At 42.7% G+C, this 17,945-nt stretch overlaps 1 protein-coding gene across 4 annotated transcripts in view; it reads left to right on the forward strand.

The window, feature by feature from the left end:
• PDK3 (pyruvate dehydrogenase kinase 3) overlaps positions 1 to 17,945 on the forward strand; it is a 68,727-nt gene that overhangs the window by 14,463 nt on the left and 36,319 nt on the right. For 3 of the 4 annotated variants that reach the window (XM_045050452.1, XM_045050453.1, XM_004000367.6), the window contains 2 exons: positions 11,100 to 11,241; positions 14,812 to 14,883. In XM_045050452.1, the coding sequence (XP_044906387.1) occupies positions 11,100 to 11,241; positions 14,812 to 14,883 (214 nt within the window). Of the gene's footprint in view, positions 1 to 10,654; positions 10,689 to 11,099; positions 11,242 to 14,811; positions 14,884 to 17,945 lie in introns of those variants that run through there. The other variant, XM_019823676.1, reaches the window with a different exon arrangement.

Below are 17,945 nucleotides of genomic sequence, written 5' to 3' on the forward strand. Positions count from 1 at the left end.
TTTTCCCAGATTATACTTTCTGCCATAGTGAATGGCACAAAAATTACAGCAAACGATTACATTTACAGATTTATATTGATATTTATATTGTATATACATACACGGGTCCGTATTTATATTGCCTCTGATTGAACAGTTGAGCTTCTAACTCACTGGTAGATTATTTCCCTAAGCATCACACAGGCAGTCATTATTTTACTTTCATTCTTAGACATGATACGTGATTCCAGTCGGACCATTTGAGTTGTACCGACGTTGCTTGCTTTCTTACTAGGGCATGGGTGTCAGTATATAATAGTTTCACTGTTGGGAATAAATTACTAAATACCTCTAACATTTTCCTGGAGTGGGAAGTTAAACATTTCCCAATGTCTTCTTGGCCAAAAAACAGTAGGGGCCTTTGAGATGTGTAACATACCTTTCTTTCCCCAGCAAATGGTTAGGTTTTCACAGCTCAGAGCATATTCTGGGTTTTATCTGAACGTCTCCTGGGACCTGTCCTATTAGAATATAGTGTTTCCTTAAACTTGGTAGCAGGTATTCCTTAGTATCTGATTGCCAACTTTGTATAAATTTGGTTAATTTCTCTTCCCATTTGTGATATTAAATAGAAAGCAAAAGGGTAATTGCTATATTACTATACCTATCTATACTGGTCATGTAGTGTGGTCGTGACCCCTTTATTTCTAATCAACTCCTAAGCTACTTGCTCGCAGCGAGTCCCCCTTCTCTAGAAACTGCCCTGTGTACAAAGGGAGCCCACGTCTCTGGTTAGCATTCTGTACAGATTCTCTGCCATGCTGTCTCCAACCTGCATACTCCTAGTTCTGCTTCTTAGCTTGGTTTTAGAAACTGTTGGAGAAGGAAATTAAAATGGACTCTGTGTAAACTGAAAAAGATGAGTAGATTCCAGCAGCATTTTCTGAGTACTTACCAACACTTGGTATAAAATACACTATTGTGGAGTTCTGACAACAGTCGTGTCCATGTTACAAATTGGGAAACTGAGGCTCAGGGCCGTTAAGAAAAGTACCCACACTTACAGTAGAGCCGGGGACCCATGACCTGCTCGTCGTACCACCCCTCTGTAGCTGAGGAAGTAGGTAAGGATTGTGCGCAGTGTGGAAACAAAACCCACCAGAGGGGAAGGATCGACGAGAACACCCTCGCCGCTTGGCAGGAGTCACCACGTCCTGAAGTACGGCCATCTCCTTCATGAATGTGTTCAGCAGTTTTTATCTTTCCTGTGTAGGATCATCTAAAGGACAAGGAGAAAGAAGATAGTGGTAACGCTGAGAAGTCTCTTAAGACTATGAGGACATCCTCGGTCAGCTTCCTAAGAGGCTGAAACAAATCTCAAACATGAAAATAGAGACTAAAAATAGACGGGTAAACAGCCACTGTCTGAGCCTGAGGAGTTTTTGATTTGCCTTCCCTGGTTGGATTTTTTGTGATTAATGTTAGTCAGTGGTCTTCAGTCCTGCCGCTCACGAGAATAATCTGGGCTGCTCCTAAAACTAGTGGCACCTGCCCCTCTTTGAGGCCAGTGAATCAATCCCCAGAGGTTGTGTCTAGGCGCCAGGATCTTGGAGTTACCCACGTGATTGTGATGTGCTGAGAACTGTGTTAGATCCAGTAGACTGTTGGCCTAAGCCTAAGAGCCATGAACCACTTCAGAGGATGGGGTCCGAGCTGCTGAAGTTTAGCACTTGAACACCTGGATTTGGAATGAAGTGGAAACAGAAGCTTTGGGAAATTGTCAAGGCATAGTCACTGCCTTTGGGAAACTTCTAGATAAATGTGAGGCAGGGGGAAATACATAAATTTAGATGTGTTAGTCAACGTTTATGAACCCTATGACTTTGTGGCATGCGTTCCTGCTGTCCCTACCTCTCCCTCGAAGGCTTGTTTCATAGAAGTGGTTTCTGGGAATGTGCACCGTGTTAACCCTCTTGTCCTTCATCCACAGCATCCTTAGGGACTTTCTGGGTGGAGAACACAATTAGAAGAACACATATGAAAGGATGCACTCTTTTTCTTGATCTCTGGCTCCTTTCCTTGGCTGCCTCCTCACCGCAGTGCTCTCTCCATACTCGTCCGAGATTTGACATTACTACGCACAGTTGGTGTACGATAAATAACTGAATAGAGATACGAACCAACATCTAACCCTCTCTGATGCATTCAGTGGGACCTTGAGCTTAGAGATCATCTCTCCAACGTCCCTAATTTTATACATGGCAAAGTACAAGTCCTGAATAAGGAGCGGAGACTTCCCAAATCATCAGGTAGCTGTTGACATGACATCTTGACCAACTCTTCCAAGGTGAACCAGAAATTATTCTTTCCAGGAGGCAAAGGCAAATCACTTGATCTCGCTACACTTCAGCGTATTAAGCTACAGAATCAAAATGCTAGCATCTGACCACAGGCTCGTCGTACGGTTGAGAACATGGAGCGCAAGGTGTGGCACGTAGTAGGTGCCCAGTAGATGGTGACTGCTTTCATTATGGGAAGTTAGTGACACACCACTTCCTGGATGAAATCAGCTTACTGCTAAGAACAAAAGCTGCATAGGGAGCTCTTAACCTTGGATGTTAATTATTTTAAGGTTTGTTGGCTGAAGGTCCCAGCTCTAAAAACTGACCATTTTCCAAGAAGCAGCACTTTCAGTTTGTTTGTGCTTGGAGCGTGATTGGCTTTGGATCCTCTTCATTCACTGTAGCGGTTAACTTAACATTTTGCCTCACTTAGCCTCGAGGATGAGTGCAGTGTGACCTTGACTTAAATGTTCTTGCTTCCAGGACAACAAGACGTCACGTAATTTACCAGTCCACCATTAGGACTAGATCTTAAACTCCCTCCCGGAATTAGGTTGATAGGAATCTTTGGTTGCCATGTTACTCACATGCTCTGGCTGGACCAAGCTCTGTTTGTGGGATCGGTTCCTAACACATCCATGCCTTTTCTCTCCGCTCTGTGGCCTGACACACCATGCTGACGGTTACTGCCGCTTTATTTTCACCTTCCTACCTCCCTTGGGTTCCTCTTCCCCTAACTTAAAAGATCTAATACCTCTGACCAAATATATAGAATGAAGTGATCTGTCTGTAAGAGGAATTGGCCATTACCAGCAAATATTATGTTGCATCCCTGAGTTGTATTTGCTGTAGTAAGTTTATTCTGAAACTTACTAGGTGTTTTTATTTTCAGTTCTAAGCAGGAAATATTTATTAAACACCTACAGTGTGTTGGATTTTGTGCCAGTGGGCTCTTCAGTATTCTGAGGAATTCTGAGGAATCCTGGGACCCACAGGACATAGAACTCATTGAATGGGGGGAATGGCAGAGGGGTTGTCCAGGCAGAGGACACAGTGTGGGCCTATGGTGAAACCCGTTTACAACTTGCTTTGGCCTCCCTTGGCATACAGAAGGGCGGGTTTCTCCCGAGTGTGTTTATGGACACATATCTACCTTCAGAGAGTGAACAGGACTCTAAAGAGAGAGGATGAGGGCATTAGTGGATGTTAGTCACTTTCTCTCAGCACAGACCTGGATGTCCCTCAGGGAAGGGTCCACTGACCCTCGCCTACCTTAATGACCCTGTCATAGTCAGCCTGTACCCTCCTTCCCTATAACAACAACCAAAATCATTACATGAAGGTAAACACGAGCTTCGCACGTCCGTTGCATATGGTGGCACATTCTGTGTGAGATTTTTGTATTCTTTTTAGAAAGTAGAATGGCTCTAGTTACATAGGAAGACCTTTCTGTTAGGAGACTGCTTTTAAAAACAATCTTTTGAATGACTCCATATTTCCTGATGTAAATATACAATGTCGTGATTTATTTTACTCTTCCCTTATTGTTGGATATTTAGGTTGTTCACAGGGTCCCTCCCACACTTGTCGTTTGGAAAAATTTCGGACCTTAGGAAAAGTTGTAAGAATACTACAGTTAACATCCATGTCTGGCACCTAGATCCACCAGTTACTTTGCCATATTTGCTTCTTATCTTTCCCCCCTCTGTCTATCCCTCTTCCTGTCTCTTGCCCTGCCCCTCTCTCAACACATGCCTTTTTGGCTGAACCATCTGAGAGCAAGTTGTAGAGAACGTGATTACCCCTAGATACTTAAGTATGTGTATCCGAAGCATAAGAGTATTCTTATCACACTCGGGGAATTCATCATTGATCTCATAAGAAAACTGAATATTCAAATTTCTCCTCATGGCTGGTGGCTCCAGCACTGGACATCTCAGGTCCAGAACATACTCAGAAGGCACTGTGGCCAAGGAGAGTGCTGAGCTGGACACAGCAGGGCCCAGGAGGGGGCTTCGGCCTCAGTAGCGTGCCACAGATAGAGGACGGGAGTGACAGGTAGGGCTGGCTGGCTGAAAACCGGAGGATGAGCTGGAAGTCTGCGAACAGTAGGGTCATCCTTTACCCCAACCATCAGAACATTAGTAGGTAGGTAATTGTCTGTAGGGAAAGTAGAGGGTACCAGGGCACTCTTCTTTAATGGCATCGAGTGAACTACTTAAGGACAATTAGGGATCCTGGTGTGCTGTTAGGACCCCACCCAGAAGCCCTGAATAACCAGATATTTGCGGTCCTCACTTGGTTCGTCTTTGAAGGCTGCTTCGCTCTCAAGCATTACTGAACAAGCACAGGTCACCAGATGTCTGAGGGAAGTCCACAGTGAAAAACAAACTAAACTAAATAAATGGCTGCTCAAAAATGACACCAGAAGAAATAAGTTGAGGCAATCAAAGAGTGCTTTTTTTTTTTTTTAAAGAGTGCTTTAAAATGTAATTTGAGGGGCGCCTGGGTGGCTCAGTCGGTTGAGCGTCCGACTTCGGCTCAGGTCATGATCTCGTGGCCTGTGGTTTCGAGCCCCGCGTCAGGCTCTGTGCTGACAGCTCAGGGCCTGGAGCCTGTTTCGGATTCTGTGTCTCCCTCTTTCTCTGACCCTCCCCTGTTCATGCTCTCTCTCTGTCTCAAAAATAAATGAATGTTAAACAAATTTTAATACAATGTAATTTGAGAAATCATCCTCTGCACCTCCTCATGATCATAGGGCAAATCCTATTTTCTGTAGATGGTCACACTGATGCTTTCCTACCGTGTGCCCTCATCATCCCTCTCTCAAGAGGAGGAAGGATCTGTCCCCTTCTCCTGGGATCTGGACAAGCTTTGTGACTAGCTGTTTGACTTCCGAGCCTGGATCATAAAAGGCCATGCAGCTTCACCTTGTTCACCGAACCCGTGCAAGAATCCAGCTAACCCAAGGCCGCCATGCTGTGAGCAGGCCGATGGAGAGGCCACCAGATAGTGCTCTGGTAGGCAATCCTAGTTGGCAAGTCATCGGCCCAAGGTTCAGACTTATAAATGAGGAGCCTTCGGAACTTCCAGGTCCCCCGTCTAGTCACTGCCTCCTCAGCCCCAGCCTTTGAGTTTTCCAGCTGAGGTCCCAGACGAGCTATCCCTCCTGCATCCTGTCTGAATTCCTAACCCATGGCATTGGTGAGCATAATGAAATAGACATTGAGCTGAAAGAAGATGTTGTTGGGGCATTGAATTTGCTAGGGAATGCGGTGTGTGTGAAATCCCGTCTTTGGCTCTGACGTTTCTGGCTATTAGTAATAATAACCAAAACACAGTCTGACCTAGAATAGAGGCAGCCTTAATTTTGGTAGACGCCCCAGTCTACATATCTTGATGTCTACACTCAGGAATAAGTTTTCCCAGATAAAGGAAATCTGTGAAACTTCTCAGGCAGTGAAGTACTACTTCTGGACACAGAGTAAATATTTTAAAAGTATAAGTGAAGGACACTTTCTTTTGAAGGCCAATTAATCATTGTTTAGCCCTGGAAAGTCCAAAAATTACTTAATTATGGCTCTAAAATTCAGTGTTTTCAAAAGATTGAAATCTTACAAATGTAACTGGAGAAAAACCGGAGCTGTCCCTAAGATATTATTTTCTCAGTTACATTTTCCCCATTTGAGTATGGTTAATGGTAAAAATACATTGCAGACTCATACATGTAATTGACAGTATTTAGAAAAAAACAGCATAACTAGAATGAGCTGATCAATCTGTTGGTTTTTGATGCCTTGCTATAATTTTCCCTGTTACTGCTCTCCTTTTTCACTCCGTGATTCCATTACTACCTCTCCCAAACCACCCCCCCCCCCGCAAGTGTTAAAGCTGAAATATGTGGACAAAGCCCGCTAGTAATGCAGACAGGGGACTCTCCATTTTGGGGGGCATGTGCTCAACCCTCTGCTTCAATTATAAGAGACATCAGGTCACTTTATTAACTGAAGAAATATTTTTTCTGCTTCCTGTAAATTAATCAGGAAGAGGATTAAAGATTTACCAGACAGAGGCCACGATGGAAACCAGGTATAAAGAATAAGTCTGAACTCTTGCTCTCAGAAGGCTGGTCAAACTCTCCTTTCTTATCGGTAACCGTCACCGAGAGGGCTCCCTGCACTTGCTCAAAAGTGATTTGTGTTTCTGTGTCTGTTCATCCTGTGTCTTGGTGAATGGAAAGTTATTTGGAACCTCTTTAGACAAAGCAAATCATATGTAGTAATTGTCTCCAACTTCTCAATGAAAGGGCAAAGTTTGAAAAACTGAGAACAGAAGAGAATTGAAAGGTCATCATATGAGCATGAGAAACTAAAGAAATACGCACGAATGTAGTTAAGCTCAGAATCTTCCCTGCCCTTCACCCACTCCCTCATCATCCTTCCAACAGATACTAGGAAAAAATTTAATTGGTAAAATTGAATAAGGTGAAGCATATAGAGAAATATGGAATAAAAATGGAAAATCAAAATTAAGGAATGTAGGGAAGCCAAGTAAGTGGGGAAAAAATGAAGCTGAATAACTGGAAAGAATAACTGGAAAATACTGGATATGCCAGAAGACTTAGAAAACTTGAGGCCTTCCGAGAGGACGTTCAATTAAAACCAAAAGGATTTTTTTAGGTTTACTTAAAAAAAAAAAGATTGTCAGAACCCTTTGATTTAATTTAAACTGAATATCCAATATTAATACATGGGATAAAATACTTTCAACTTATGTGAGGAAAACCACAGAAAGGTTAAAAAAAATTGGGCCTTTCATATTTATTTTTAGGTTCACTAATTAACTAAAAAAGGCTTACCCCCCTGTATAATTAAGGTACCTGAGTACAAAGAATTAATCTCTAAAGCTAAAGAAGAATGTAGGAGTCAAAACAGATTTTTCAGGTATTGTTTCTTAAAACTACAAACTTCCGAAAGTATTCTCTGTTCTTCCAGTAAATCATTGAGGAGATACCGTAGATGAGGTACTCCCATTGGTGCCATGGTTGGGGGGGGGGGTTGTCTAGAGACAAAACATGGTTGTTTCTATGGTGGTTGACAACAGGCTGATCATCCAAGATGGCTAGAATAAAGGCTTCCTGGTATTTGGTTATCTTAGACCATTCCTAGTTGTTGAATTTTCTAGTTTGTGCAGAGCTGACCGATGTATGCGTCAAGGCCTTTTATTTCAAAATAAATAAAAGTGGTAGGTAGGGACACAACATACTTTAATCCTTCTTAATCCCTTTTTAATTATGTAGAATCACCAAATGAGCGGAGGCAACCGCACTGAACCAGAATGCAGTCGGGCTCTCGGGGGTTTAGCAAGTATCAGATGATTTGGTCTGGCACCCTGTGGCCTCAGGCTTCTCTGCTTTATCATTGCTGGCATCATTAGTGATGGCTATTTAATGAGCCCCCTCTTCTAAATTTTAAGACGTTGTTAATGTTAATGGTTAAGCACTTTTTAACCCTTAACGCAGTTCTGTGAAACAGGTACTGTTCTTATTTTATAGCTGGCTACACTGAGGCTTAGAAGTGTAATGTCACCTTCATAGAGCTCCTGAGCCTCGAGTCAGGATTCAAACCCAAGTCTAAGTCTGGCACATGATCTTGGTGTTACTGTTCTGTGGGTCTACAGCCTTTTTTTTTTTTTTTTAAGTTTATTTATTTTCAGAGGGACAGAGAGAGAGAAAGTGGGGAAGGGGTAGAGAAAGAGAGGAAGAGAGAGAGAGAATCCCAAGCAGGCTCCGTACCACCAGTGCAGAACCTGATGCGGGGCTCAAACTCATGAAACGCGGGATCGTGACCTGAGCTGAAGTTAGAGACTTAACCGACTGAGCCACCCAGGTGCCCCAAGTCTGCAGTTTTTTATCTGAATTTTCAAGTCCAAAAACCTCTAAAACTTGAAGTTGTTTTCTCATGCCTTTGGTGGCAAAACATGACCTGAACTTATTTGAGGCCATGGTCTCTGTCCTGCTCTCTGTAAATGTTTGCAGATTTCACTGCAGCTGTATTGTGTCTGTATAATAGACCATGTTGCACAATACGTGTACATACTCCTTTTTACCTTCCTAAAATCTGATAACCTTGAAATTCTGAAACCATCTAGCCCTGTGGGTTTCCAGCACAGACAGGGACCTGACCGCCCCTTGCCACCCGCCAGCCTGCCCCCACTTCTCCTGGTCCTTCCCCTTCCCCTGATCCTAGGCTTCCAATTTGCTGCTACTGACGCGGACATGGCAGTTTGAAAATGGAAACTTTTTGTGTCAAGAAACTCAGGTAATTTTTTTAAATCCCAAGTTCATACTGCCACTGACCATTCTGATTCAACCCCCATGGGCTTCTTCCTCTTCTCTCCTGTTCCCTCACTTCCTTCTCCTCCAGGGAGTACTTCATGATTTCTTTTGTGCTTAAAAAAAAAAAAAAAGGTGTCTTTTCTTTTTTTTTTTTTTTCAACGTTTATTTATTTTTGGGACAGAGAGGCACAGAGCATGAACAGGGGAGGGTCAGAGAGAGAGGGAGACACAGAATCGGAAACAGGCTCCAGGCTCCGAGCCATCAGCCCAGAGCCCGACGCGGGGCGCGAACTCACGGACCGCGAGATCGTGACCTGGCTGAAGTCGGACGCTTAACCGACTGCGCCACCCAGGCGCCCCAAAAGGTGTCTTTTCTATTTAACCAGGATGCTAAGTATTTCTCCTAGTGTGTGAAAAGTTAGATGTACCTTTTACCTTAGATAATAACAGGTGCCTCATTTTGTGATGCAATTCACTATGATTTAAAAATCAGCATTTTCAGTGCATTTAAAATGATTCGTGTCTAAGAATTATATGAAACATTTTAGGAATGATATATATTACCTGAAGCAAAGCAGCCGGAGTCCTTTTAAATGTTAATCATCTAAAGCCAAATAAGTCTGCATAGAGGAGGTGATGGAAGGTCGTTGCTGGGATACCACGCCCTTCTTCCTTAGTTGGGGGAAAAGTGGAAGACAGAATCATTGATTAAAGATCTACCCAGGGCCTTCATTCAGTATATTCACTTAGAATAACCGAAGTAAGGGATGAATTGTTTAAGACTAATCTCTTACTCTAACTTTTTTTAAAATGGAGAATGGGGCTCAGGGGTCAGTAGGAGAAAGAAAGGTTCTGCAGATGACTTTCAAAAGTGGATTCTTTATTTCTAGTCTTATTCAGCAGGAAGAGGAAAGGAATAAACCAGAACTTGGCTGCAAGTGGTAGCAAATCAGATTTACTTCTGGATCTCTGATTTGTGGCCTGTATCATGTTTGGAGGAATGGGAAGAGTTGGAGGAGGGTGGAGGAGAAGGGAAAAGGGGCGATGGGCATTGAGGAGGGCACTTGTTGGAAGGAGCACTGGGTGTTGTAAGTGACGAATCACCAGAATCTACCTCCAAAACCAAGAGCACGCTGTATACACTGTACGTTAGCTAACTTGACAATAAATTATATTAGAAAAAAAAAAGAATAAAGGAAAGAAAAAAAAAGAAGATTGCTACTTGAGCCTTGCTTGTTTCTCTCTGAGCCTGGTCTCAAGGTTGCCCATCTCTGAACATCCTCCCGGCAGTATGGAGCATCAGGAAGGCCTGTGGAATGTGAAGGAGTTGGGATGGACCCATAAGTATCATGGAGAGTGGAAGAAGGACTAATGTTTATGGCTCACCTGCTCTGTGTCAGGCTCCATACACGTTATCACATTTAGTCTTTACAGAAACTGAATTTTCATCCCCATTTTACAGGTTAAGGCAGCTGAGATTTAGAGTGATTAAGAAGCTTACCCAAGGTTTCCTACCCCCAAAATGGAGGAGTTGGGGCTGAAGCACATTTCTGTCCCCAAAGCTCATGTCCTTTCTATCATGAACTCCATCCCCCAACTATCATGAACCCCATCCCCAAACCCCCCAGGTTTACAGCAGGACCTGGGGAGTGGGGGGCAAAACCTACGTGGAACCACTCTGGTCACAGAGCAGCTGGGGAAGTGGTTCATGTTTCCTCATTCTGCTGGCTGGGTACCTTTTCTCTCTCTCTGCCCTAGTTACATAAATTTTATGCACCACCAGCTCAGGGCGACCGACAGAAGACTCTCTGACCTCTGTCTTTGTGGTCGACACCGTGTCGTACCCTCTCGGACTTGCCATAGTAGGTCACTCTGCTTCTGAGTACACCTGTGAGCTGGTTTCTCTGGCACGTCCTGAGCCCTGTGTCCCGATCAGAGTAGGTCTGTGGCCACTTCCCAGAGTGACAAAGCTCTGATTCCTGGAGAAACACGTTTGAAGAAAACCTTAGGAATGAGTCAACATGCAGTAGGTGAATATTTGTGGAATGAGTGGATCTGTTGCATTCTGGAAACCCCTGTAAACAGGAGTGGATTTGCATGTTCTCCTGCTTTTGTACTTGGCAGCTTTCCCACAGTGTTTATTTGAAAACAAGTTCAGATTATATCCCAGGTCACTTTTATATCACTGCTGGTAACCCTAGCAATGTATTTGTGTTAAGGAAAAAAAACCTGCTTTCAAGGTTGCCTCTTGGAATAAATGTTCCTTTTCTATTCTAATTAAATTTTCTTCAGCTTGCCATTTCAGAGGATAAACATTTAGCTGGAGACCCTAGGATTGTTTAATTTTCTCTTTCTAAGCAGTAACTGTGCCATCACGAGAGCACTCTGTTATTGCATCTGTTAGATTATAAAATCATGGAACATTTATTATCTCTTAATAGGGAGAGATAATGCGTGTGAGAAGACTTCATATATGTTTCTACGAAAGGAGCTTCCTGTACGACTGGCTAACACGATGAGAGAAGTTAATCTTCTGCCGGATAACTTGCTTAACCGCCCTTCGGTGGGGTTGGTACAGAGTTGGTGAGTAAATAATGTGGCTTTAGATGGGTCTTTCCATGATGCTCTGGACACTTGGCATTGAGACCATTCTCCCTAAAAGTACACGTATGCCAGTGTGGGAGTGAGTCATTTGGGATAGCTGAGTTTTCCAAGCAGTTATACGTGTTTGTTCGTTTGCTTTTGTGACAGTTTAAAATTGTCTTAATGAAAATACTTCTCACTTGTACTAACCGCTTTCTTGACTTCTCAAATTTTATTTTTCTGGTTATAAGTGTGATTGCCCATCGGAACAAAAATTGGTACAGAAAAATATACAGGAATAACAATGCTGTGACCTCTGGGCACTGGTCTGCCATCCTTTGGGTAAGGGAATGTTGCCACTTTGATCAAGTCTCAGCCTTGCTCCTTTTGTTTTCCTGTTAAAGGAGTTTCTTGGAGGCAGTATTTCTTTTCGAGAAAATGAAGTTGTTTAAAGGGGAACCTTGGATTGTAAAAATATCAGTACCTAATGTGCTTCCTTTGCCTTGGGAAAAATAGAAAAAATCTGAGCAAAGTGTGATCTCAAGTTTGATCGGGTACAGCTCTGATGCTTCAGGCATGGTTACTGAATTGGGACAGTCAAATGTGTCACCAAACCAGTCACTAGGTGAGCAGGGTGAGGTTGGCGAGTGGTAGGGTGTAAGAGCAGGTGGTGTATTTTCAGAAAGGCATCTGCGTATGGTCAAGAAACACTTGCATGTCTCCTGTGTATTATAAAAAGCAAGGTAGAAGTCACCAAGAAAGCTGGAAGAGTTAGGGAGGCCAGATAAAAAAGTGTTCTCAAGCCAGTACAGAGGAAGCGCACAGAAGGTGTTGGGGGGAGTGGTGGGGGGGTGAAGAGGCTTCGAGACCATCATCAGAAAATTTTCTCCAGAAAATGTGAATTCACTATCAGGGTCATTGTCGTGGGAATTGTAGGTTAGCTAAATGACCGTCAAGTCCCCTGGGCCTTGTGGCGGAGGCTGACAGTCAAACCTATTGCTTATGTAAAAGTTACTTCACGGGCTTCAAAGTGATTTGCTGGCAAAGTATAGACTCAGATGACCGGGTCAGCTCTTTTTTTTGTCTCATATTTGTCTTCCATAGCCATTCCAAACTTATGCATGTCATTTTTAACTTTTTTTTTAATTCAATTTTGAAATAATTCCCAATGTAACAGAAAGGTTTGCAAGACTAGTAGCAAGAATTCCCATATACCTTCGCCCGGATTCACTAATTGTTAACATCTGGCAGCATTTCTTCTGCTCTTCTCATATTCATTCTCTCTCTATGCACGTATGTATATATGTGTGTATGTTTATGGTATATCACACATGTGGAACATATATGATACACATTATTTTTTTCCCTAAACCATTTGGGTTAACGGTAGACATCATGTCCCTCTACCCCTAAATGCTTTAGTATATATCTCTTTCAGAACAACTCTTAGAAATCCATAGTGTGGTTATCAAATTTGGGAACTTAACATTGACGCAGTAATATTTTCTTTTTTTAATGTTTATTTTTGAGAGAGAGAGAGAGAGAGGGAGAGGGAGACAGAGGATCTGAAGCGGGCTCTGTGCTGACAGCAGAGAGCCCGAAGCAAGGCTTGGACTCATGAACCGTGAGATCATGACCTGAGCCGAAGTCAGATGCTTAACCGACTGAGCCACCCAGGTGCCCCAGTCCAGTGATATTTTCTAATATGGGACAACTTGTTCCCATTTCATGAGTTGGCCTAACAGTGCTCTTTTTGTTTTAAGTAACCGCCCCCCCCCCCAATTTAGAAATCTAGTTTAGGATCACACATTGTGCTTAGCTGTTGTTTCCTTTTCCTCTTAATAGTGACTCTTACAACAGGCTGTGAAGCCCACCTTGCTAGAGCATGTTCTCCTTGTTCTCTTGACTTGCGGGCTGGGCAGCTCCACGTGATCTTTGGCTCCTCTCTGTTCATGACTTGGCTCTTTATTTATTTTTTAAAAAAAAAATTTTTTTTTCAACATTTATTTATTTTTGGGACAGAGAGAGACAGAGCATGAACGGGGGAGGGGCAGAGAGAGAGGGAGACACAGAATCGGAAACAGGCTCCAGGCTCTGAGCCATCAGCCCAGAGCCCGATGCGGGGCTCGAACTCCCGGACCGCGAGATCATGACCTGGCTGAAGTCGGACACTTAACCGACTGCGCCACCCAGGCGCCCCATGACTTGGCTCTTTAGATGAACTACCCCTTTGGAAAGGATGGGTTACCTCCCTAGAATTCTGCGGGCGTGTTAGATAGAGGGCCTTATTGCGTATGGCTGACTTTGGCCTTTCCGAGAGGTTTGACCTGAAGATTTCAACAGTACCTAACTCATAGCCTGATGTGCCCAGAGGCTTTTAAAAAAATATATCTGGAGATGAGCATACTTTCAGTGTCATGCATTGTTACAAAGTTCAAGTGAGGCTGATTAATAAAATATTATTCCTGTTGATGTATTTATGTGCTCCACAGTCAGTTTTTGTTGTTGGAGTACCTCATCCTCTCTCCAAAGCTGGTTAGTAGGATTAGTGGTAATTAATTGTTCGAAATAATTATATTCAGGGATAATTCTTTCCGGGCATGTTCAGATCCAAAGCAGAGATGGCGCACGTCTGAGTAATTGGCATCTCTGAATCCCCTCCAGATCCAGCAGGTTCTGTCTGGATACAGCTGCTCCAGTAATGTGCCTCTCTCAATCCCATTTTTCTCTGTTCTCCAGATATTTATTTTGGACACATTATTTCCTGTACTGACCGTGATTGAGATATGTAGCTATTTTTAATCCAGAAGCTGTTTCTGAGGACCAGAGAGGCATTCCTTCTCCTCCAATGCAGTATTGATGAGATTGGTTTAACTCTGAGAAGGAACATGTATTTGTAGTTTCCAAGTTCGTAGCATGTGCTTTAGTGTCACATAGTGTTTCTTAACAGTAGATATGTACTTTTTGGCTAATCAAACTGTAGATTTGGTGTACCAGTTAGAATATGTTTGTGAATAGCAGAAAACCCAACGAAATAATAAATTGGCTCCTGTAGCCAGAAGGATGAGCTTTTGGTGTTGGTTCAATTCAGAGATTCATGAGGTTATCCAGGCTCTGCTTTCCACGGCATTAGCTTTATTTTCAGGCTGGGTTTCCTCCTGGTGACAGAATAGCTACAACATCTCCAGGCTCCACACCCACATGGCACACTGTACAAAAAGCAGAGCGAAGTAATTTCTTTCCCAAAGTCCTCGACCATGTCTTCACTTTCACTGGCCTGAATTGGGGCGGTATGACCCTTCCTGAGCCAGTCCCTGTGTTCAGGGGAATGCCTGTTGGACTAGTTAGTCATTAGTGACGAGAAAAATACCATTACCCAGAGAAAAATCAGGCCACCCAGGAGCTTTGCATGGCATCAGCTTCCCCTGCAGCACCTGGGCTACATGGGGGGGAGGAAGAGATAGGGGAGATACCTGAGTGAAAATTTGGGCTGCTGTTAGGACGTGGGAAAGGAGGAATGGATGGCAATGAACACAGTAGGCAATTAACACAGTAACTCATCTTTTTTAGGTATATGCAGAGCTTTCTTGAACTCCTAGAATACGAGAATAAGAGCCCTGAGGATCCACAGGTCTTGGATAAGTAAGTATGGTACCAAACTTACCTGAAAGTACAAACTTCTACGTTAAAAAATGTGTTGGTAAATGGAACTCGTGGCATTAAGAACCAAGAAGTTTAATTTGGACAAAAGCACTAGGTTTGTTAATGGGTAACAACTTGACGTCACATTTTTAAATAATTTGAATTAAGAATTTAACGTAGCACAAAAGGAATAATGACTTCAACATTGTTTCACGGTCTAGTTCTTACTACTTTTACTCATGGTGAACTGGCGCAGGCCCCTCACTGTAAATATCGCAGTAAATGTTCCACCTAGTGGTGGTTTTAAGAATGCAGTGGCCTCTATATAGACATGAATTTATTCAGTCCTTTACAGATGTTGTTTTTTTTTTAATTTTCAAGGCGATATAACATTTGAGCTCAGAAAAACTGTAATGCTTTTATTTTGGAGCAGCATAAATGAGTGTGCTTTTAATATAATGACCTGAATTCTCTTGTTGCTATTACGCACGAAGACTGCTGAATTCTCAAATTCTCTTGCTGATGGAAAATGTTTCTGTTTTTTCATTTTCATTTAACTGAAAAACACTAACCCCAACTCTGAGTGTGGTTTTCTTTTTTACCCCCAAGAGAAATTAAGTATCCCCTTCACATCACTTTCCTCCTGTTTCGCGTACACACGAGCGAATACGCAGGGCAGGCCTGTTGTCCTGAAGAATTTCTACGTAGAAGCCTGGTCCACATAGTTGTGACACCAAACGCCTTATATAGGCGTTCCGGAAAAAGAACCAAGAAACTTTGCGTTATGCAAGCAACCTTAGCTTGAGGCATTGAACCCAGCCCTTTCAATGTACAGCTCAGGGAACTGAAGTCAGAGAAGTGAACTGACTTGCCCCACGTGGTAACATTCGCTAGTAGCAGAACTTGGATCCGTAAGTCGTTGTTCCATTTCCTTAGTACATTGTTCTTTACAACGTTCCGTAGTGCCCGAGCCGCCGGTTTGAGCCTTGAGTAGCTAGCTCCAGTTTAGTTGTAAATTAAAATTTAAGGAAGAAGAATCCTGACCTGTTTTATACTTTGCTAGGTGTTTTGTTGATGGATTTGTGACTTGTGGAGGGGAGGCATTGGATTAGAGCTCCAGATGCAGTGTTTTCATTGCTAGAAGCCATTGCTGCCATTTAAGGTATTAAAATTAAATGAATTGAATCTAGGAGCTTCATTTTCTCAGAAGTCATTAGCTAGTAACAGTTTGTCTTGATGCCATTAGGATGACTTCTCTAGCTTCAAATTGTAGGGTATAGATTGGTGGAAGTATATAATATTGCGGCTGTATGTTTCCCGGAATCCTGTCTCAATTTCTGGAACAGGTTATCGGTCAGATGCAACTTACGGACATGAGCCCACTTTGGAAACTGCCAAGTGCTGGATCCAGTGTGTGTGAGATCATAATGATAATCAGTCTCCCTTAGTGAGTTTTGATGGCCTGCCCTGGTTCACACAGCTAGTTAAGATAGTTGGGTTTTCAGAAGCCCGCTGCTCCTGGCAAAGGAAGGAAAGGAAGGTGAGCGAGTGGCTTTACTCATGGTGGTAGCCTTTTCCAGTCTGGGAGAGGTTATACAGGAGTCCCGGGCAGGGAGATCATTTAAGTAAAGTGAAAGCGGCTTAGAGCACAAGGTTACTTCCCATGATGATAAAGTTAAGAAGAGCCCAGGAAGACTGGGGAAGCTTCTGAGAATTGAGCCCTTGAGGCAAGTCTCCTTCCTTCCAGTCAGGTGAGGTGTTTCTCTACTATAATGAAATCTTAAGCTTTAGTGATATTTAATTTCTAAATAGGTTGGAAAGAACGTTACGTAGAGGACAAACTGTCCGTTTTGAAATGTCTTCTGGATAATTATGACCTTTCAGTTTCATGGTTGATTTATTCATCTTTGATGTCTTTGTATGTATGTATTGGTTACAGAAGTATTTCATCACTGAGAAACATGAGACTATTCAGATAAGTAAAAAGAAAGTCACTCCAAATTTCCATTATCAGGAGACCACCACTGTTAACATTTTCCTTCCATACTTTTTCCTAGGCATCCATATTTTTATATGTGCACAATGTTTTACAAAAATAACTGTGGGCATTATAGATCTCTATACCATTATTAATGGTTTCAAAATGATCCATCTACAGGTAAGTCATGTGATTTGACCTCCTGTCATTGAGTTTTAGAATGGTTTGTATTTTTCTTGCTACTCTAAACAGGGCTCTAAAAAATAGCTCTTAAATACAGCTGTTGGCCTTGTCCTGTTACATTCCTGGGATCAGTTCCTGAGAGTGGAATGACTCTCTTTGGTCTTCTGATATATGCTGTTAAATTGCCCCTAGAAATGCATCAGTTATGCTTCCTTGCTCTAGATGACACTGGTTATTGGGGCGCCCGGGTGGCTCAGTCGGTTGAGCATCCGACTTCGTCTCAGGTCATGATCTCGCGGTCTGTGAGTTTGAGCCCCGCGTCGGGCTCTGTGCTGACAGCTCCTAGCCTGGAGCCTGCTTCGGATTCTGTGTGTGTCTCTCTCTCTCTGCCCCTCCCCCGCTTATGCTCTGTCTCTCTCTGTCAAAAATAAACAAACATTAGATGACACTGGTTGTTATTCACCAGTTTGATAAGCGGAGGATAGTATTTATTGTGTTGTTTTGCCTTTCTGTTACTGTTTTGAAGGAGAAGTTACTGGCATTTGCATTTTCTCTGTGGTAAATTTCCCATTGACACCAGATCCCTTGCCTCATTTTCTGTTGGGGTGCTCATCTTTTCCTTTATTAAGGATAGCAGTAGCTCTTGTAAATGTAGTTTTCCCTGTTTTTTTTTTTTTTTTTTTTTTGCCTTTGTAATGTGTATCCCTATAAAATTGCTGAAACTCTGCATAGTACTATCATTTATTTCTTCATGGTTTCTACCTATGGTGTTCATCTTGGACCAGCCTTCCTTACCCCAAGGTATACTATATACTTATTCACCCGATTTTCTTTTATTTTTTCTGTGGTTTCATTCTTTCACATTTAAATCTTTTAACTAAATTTTTGGCTTAAGGCTTGA

The sequence above is a fragment of the Felis catus genome, chromosome X, assembly GCF_018350175.1.
Source record: "Felis catus isolate Fca126 chromosome X, F.catus_Fca126_mat1.0, whole genome shotgun sequence".
Classification (NCBI taxonomy): domain Eukaryota; kingdom Metazoa; phylum Chordata; class Mammalia; order Carnivora; family Felidae; genus Felis; species Felis catus.